At 40.8% G+C, this 5506-nt stretch overlaps 1 protein-coding gene across 1 annotated transcript; it reads left to right on the forward strand.

The window, feature by feature from the left end:
- The first annotated feature begins 4449 nt into the window (after nt 1–4449).
- LOC140879281 (uncharacterized) lies at nt 4450–5265 on the forward strand. The gene has a single exon (XM_073282958.1). The coding sequence runs from the start codon at nt 4450–4452 to the stop codon at nt 5263–5265; it is 816 nt and encodes a 271-aa protein (XP_073139059.1).
- The last annotated feature ends 241 nt before the right edge of the window (nt 5266–5506 follow it).

Raw genomic sequence — 5506 nt, forward strand, 5'->3', positions numbered from 1 at the left:
GAATTTTTCCATATATGCTGCACAGTACCCACTTCTGCAAGGAACAAAACCATGAAGATTCGACTTCAGAAAATAACTGGGAATGTTTGAGAAATCCAAATCCAATCTCCACCAATCAGATTCAGTATTATGATGTTATAAAACTTCTGTCCAAATTTCAGGTCAATCCAACGGATGGATTAAGAGATATGAATTTTTCAAATTTGTTGCACAGAACAGGTTCGAAAACATGATGAAGCGACTTCCGAAAATCACTGGAAATGTTTTACTCGTTTAAATCAAATATCCACCGTTCAGAATGAAGACTGGATGTTTTAAAGCTTCAGTTCAAATTTCAGATCAATCCAACGGTTAGATTGGAAGATATGATTTTTCCACAAAATCCGCTCAGTGCTGGGAAAAAGATGGCAGCGGCGCCGAACACTTTTGTGTCTCTCCTTGACTTCTTAACACACGCTCCAAGCACTCAAATCAGATTCAAATCTTTGCCAACTATAAATAGAGGCCATCCAAGTTCATTTGGAGAAATCCCAACTCATCTCTTCTCTCCTTTGCAAGCAATTTCTCACTATCAAAGTGTTTGTGTGATATATTTGAGAGTGTTTGTAAAAATAGTTTGTGAGTTGGTTGTGCTATTGTTGTAAACACTTGAGTGTGAAGCCAAGTGTGTTGTGCTATCGTTGTAAGCACTTGAGTGTGAAGCCAAGTGTTGTGTTGAGGCTATCCTTGGAGCCCTTAAGGCCAAGTGTTCGAGTTGTATCGGCGCGGTGATCGTGTTGAGTTGTACGGCTATCCTTGGAGCCATCAAGGCCAAGACGTTGAAGTGTTAGTGGATCCTTGGTTAATCGACTTAACCAAGGAGGGGAGACGTAGACGATTTATCGTCGAACTTCCATAAACATCTCTTATCCCTTTTACTGCTTTATTTACATTACGCATTTATTTACCCCACTTATTATTTGATTGCTTAAGTCTTCCGCTTGCGTACTTGCATAATCGCTTTAAATTGCTAAAGTTGCCAATAGAACCTAAATCCCCCCCCCCCCTCCATTAGGTTCTAACAGATAGTGTCTGACAGAGATCCGAGATTCACTTCTCACTTTTGGCACAGTCTATAGGAGGCATTGGGTACTCGTTTGCACTTGAGCACATCGTATCACCCTCAGACCGATGGTCTGTCCGAGCGTACGATCCAGACTTTGGAGGATATGCTCCGAGTCGTAGTGCTTGATTTTGGTTCAGGTTGGCAAGATTCTTTGCCTCTAGTGGAGTTTTCATACAATAAGAGCTTCCAGGCGAGTATTGGAATGACACCTTTCGAGGCTTTGTACGGGAAGAAGTGCAGATCTCCGTTATTTTGGGATGAGATTTCAGAGTCACCTGAGTTGGGTCCAGATATGAGTCGTGACATGGCAGAGCAAGTGAAGCTGATTCGAATCAGAATGAAGACAACCCAAGATCGACAGGCCAAGTATGCAAATGTAAGATGCAGACCACTGTGCTTTGATCAGGGAGACAGGGTGTTTCTGAAGATTTCTCCGTTCAGAGGCACTGTCAGATTCGAAAAGAGAGGAAAGTTGTCGCCGAGATTCTTTGGTCCGTATGAGATTTTGGACAAGATAGGCGATCTTGCCTATAGGATTGCTTTTCCTCCGTCTCTTTCAGGCATCCACGATGTGTTTCACGTTTCGATGTTGCGGAAATATCATCCGGATCCGTCGCATGTTCTTCAGCCAGATGAGGCCGAGCTTGATGAGACTATGAGCTACTTCGAGAGACCGATTCAGATTCTTGACAGAAAAGAGAAGTAGCTCAGAAACAAGTCGATTCCGTTGGTGAAGATTCAGTGGAGTCGTCACGAAGTTGAAGAAGCGACTTGGGAGACCGAAACTGATATGAGGCAGCGATTTCCAGAGTTATTCGATTGAGGTGAGTTCGTCTTCAGTATGATTCTTTCTTGTTAAGTCTGTGATCTGTCAGATTTCGAGGACGAAATCGAATCTTAGAGGGGGAGAATTGTAATGCCCCGATTTTATTATAATTGAGTTTAATTGAGATAATTAGGGTTTTCAGTGGTTGAGGGTCGTTTTGATAATTCTCAGGGTTCATTTTGCAAACTTTGGAGAATTGAGGGACCAAAATGCAAAATGTGGATTTTATATATTATCTTAAGTCAAGTTGCCTTTCCCATCACTCCATACCTTTCCTCCTTCCTCCTTTTCGTACGTACTGAGTCGAAGCCATGGGAGGCGACTTTCCAAGTTTTTCTTCCGCCCGATTCGCACGATCCGACCGTTAGATTTTCATTCCGAGTTGAGTTCCACGATCACCATAACGAGGGCTTCATTTTGACGTAAGTTTTGCTACGATCCTAGAACTTTGATTTGTGTTGGGTCGTCAAAAATTGATAATCTTGGAGTATGTTGTTCTTGAGTTAGCATAGATCGTGTATTCGAAGTCGGTTTGGAAAAAGAACAAAGTTTGGATTTTATATGAATTTTGGAGCCTATTTTCGAAAATGGAGTTGTTGGATTTTGTTGAGGTTTGGTTGATTTTGGATTGTTTTGTTGATTGAGAAGTTGATATGGATGGTTTGAGATTGTTTGTTGTTATTGGAGATTTTTGGTTTGACCCGTTATAGCCGTTATGTCGTTGAAATCGAGTTTTGGATTATCGTTGGTTTGTTCGGTTAATTTCCGGGTTTTTTTGAGTTGTTTGATTGACACCGAATCCGTATATTCTTTATTTCAGACTTGGATTGGAGTTTTGGGTTGGATCGAACTTGGGAGTTGAATCGAATCGAGAGTTGAAGACGGTATATTGATTGAGCTTCTTTGTTTTGAATTGTTGTGATTCGATGGATTATTTATTTGAGTTCGTTGTTATTTTTCAAATTTGAATCTTCGACGGACTCGAAAGGTAAAAGACGACATTGAAATGAATGAGATTGAATACTCGAGTTTGAATTGATCCTCGAGTCCCGAATATCACATACTGCATGTTATTTGCTTGTGTGCACTTGATTGATTAATTGTTTACACTTGCATTCATATTGAGCCGACTATTTGATTCGTTTTGAATATAGACGATTTAGGGAGCTATATTGAAGTGGCTTTGGATTTTGAGTTTTTCCAAGTGCCAGAATACTTCTTATAGTTGCTCTGAAGTCTAGGGGTTTGAGTTGTGCAACATCCACCCCAAAAGGGAGTGTAGGTGTGTTGTTGTATCGACTTGGCCCCGGGATCCCACCCGAGCACCGAGTTATATATCGATTATCTGATTTGATAGTCCCGAGTTTTGAAGTCATGCATACATCCATGCCATTGTTACATTTCGATATGAGATGTTTAACTGATATTGTATGCCTGTCTCTTTTACTTAGAAATTATATTTCTAACTGGTTTATCCGGCTGTTGTCTTTGTTTGTATGTGTACTTGGCAACAGGAGGATCAGGAGCTGGACCTAGTCGTTTGGGTTAGCTCGGGATGAGAGGACAGAAGTGAGACACCGCGTTGTAGGGTCGAGTCTATTGAACCTGTTCTAGTTTTGTTGAGTCGTTTGAACTCCTTCATAGAACTCGACTTGTTGTATTTTGGAAGAACTTAGACTATTGCATGTTCTACTTTCTTTTTGTATTTTGAATATCTCGTTGTTGTAGAATTGATAGTTGGATCTTGTCGGAGCCTTTCCGGGTGTTAGTTTGCACTTTTGGAGTCTTTTTGGGAGTGGTTTCAGCAGGCTATGCATGCCCGCTCAGCCGGGAGGCGCGCCCGCACGTCCTGCACTTCTCGGACAGGACGCTATGCGCGCCCGCGCGCCCCTCTTTAAAAAAAAAAAAATTATTCGATTTTTTCGCAGCTCTTCGTGAATTGATTTTGTTTGATGAATCGAGATTAGAAGATTAGAAATGGGGTATTACAAGATGACCATGAAAACACACTATGTGAAGATGACGCCCTATTCATGAGTGCACATCAAGGCGTGGGCACGTCGTCGCATGCCCCAAACTATGGTGGGGAAACAATTGCACAGAACATTCCTCGCGATGGTCCTGTTATGCGCGAAATTCCTCAATTTTTCAACACAGTTTATGATGAACAAATTCAAGATTCATTTGGGTTATCAACTAGATCGCGGACTAAGTTTTACGACCCTGAAACGCCTGCACTTTGTGTGAAAATGGTTTTCAAGAAAAAAGCTGAATTAATAGCATCTGTGAAGGATTTTTCTGTTCGAATTGCAAGACGTGAATATGTTGTTGTCCAAAGTTCTCCAACAATATGGAAGATCAAGTGTAAGAATTTTTATGAAGGAGGAAATTGTGGTTGGGGACTTCGAATGCATCATTCAAACAGAATATAGGGTTTTTCATGATAACAAAGTATGGTGGAGATCATACATGCATTTCTAGTCAAGTGGGTATAGATCACCACAACCTTGACATAAATATGGTGGCAAACACACTTTTTGGAATTGTGCATTGTGATCCTGCATATGAGATCAAATATGTTCGAGAGAGTATCAAAGGAAAATATGGGTATGATATATCGTATGTTAAGGCATGGAAGAGTTTGAAACTTGCAGTGGAGATCGTATATGGTACATGGGAAAGCTCTGTTTCATTGATTCCTAGATATATGGGTGCTTTGTCCAAGTATAATCCAGGAACTATTGTAGAGTGGAAGCACCTTCGCCAAAACGAGCATTCCCACAAAGTTTTGAACTTTGTATTTTGGGCCTTCAAGCCATGTATAGATGGATTCCAGCATTGTCGCAGAATAGTCAATGTTGATGGCACACATCTGTACACGAAATACAAGCACAAATTACTCATTGCCGTGACTTTGGATTCTAATAAACATGTGTTGCCTCTAGCGTTTGCGCTCGTCGATGAAGAAACTTACGAGTCTTGGCATTGGTTCCTAGGAAATGTTGCACGACTTGTGACACGAGGTTGTAGAGGAGTGTATCTTATATCTGATAGGCAAGCGGGTATAACAAGTGCGGTGCAAGATCTCCGTGACTTTAAACCTCCACATGGTGTTCATCGTTTTTGTTTGAGACACGTGTGTTCTAATTTCAATAATAGGTTCAAAAACATTCATCTGAAGGACTTATGTTGGGAAGCAGGGGCACAACATCAAATAATCAAGTTCAATGCCACGATGGAAGCAATCAAATCAAAAAATGTAGTTGCTTTCAATTATTTGTCTAACATCCCCAAAGAGAAATGGACATTTGCTCATGATGGTGGATGGAGGTGAGGGATCATGACGACAAATATGTCTGAGTGTATAAATAGTGTATTGAAAGGTGCTCGACGTCTCCCTATTACCGCAATAGTAGAATTGACTTTACAGCGATGCGTGCAATATTTCATACAAAGAAGGAGCCGAAGTCAGAAAATGATGGAAAAACATCAACCTTGGATTGATTATGCTTGTGAAAAATTTTGGAAGTGGTCGAGAAAGTCAATTGAACACAGGGTTGTACAATTTGACCAAA

The sequence above is a fragment of the Henckelia pumila genome, chromosome 2, assembly GCF_033568475.1.
Source record: "Henckelia pumila isolate YLH828 chromosome 2, ASM3356847v2, whole genome shotgun sequence".
NCBI classification, from domain to species: domain Eukaryota; kingdom Viridiplantae; phylum Streptophyta; class Magnoliopsida; order Lamiales; family Gesneriaceae; genus Henckelia; species Henckelia pumila.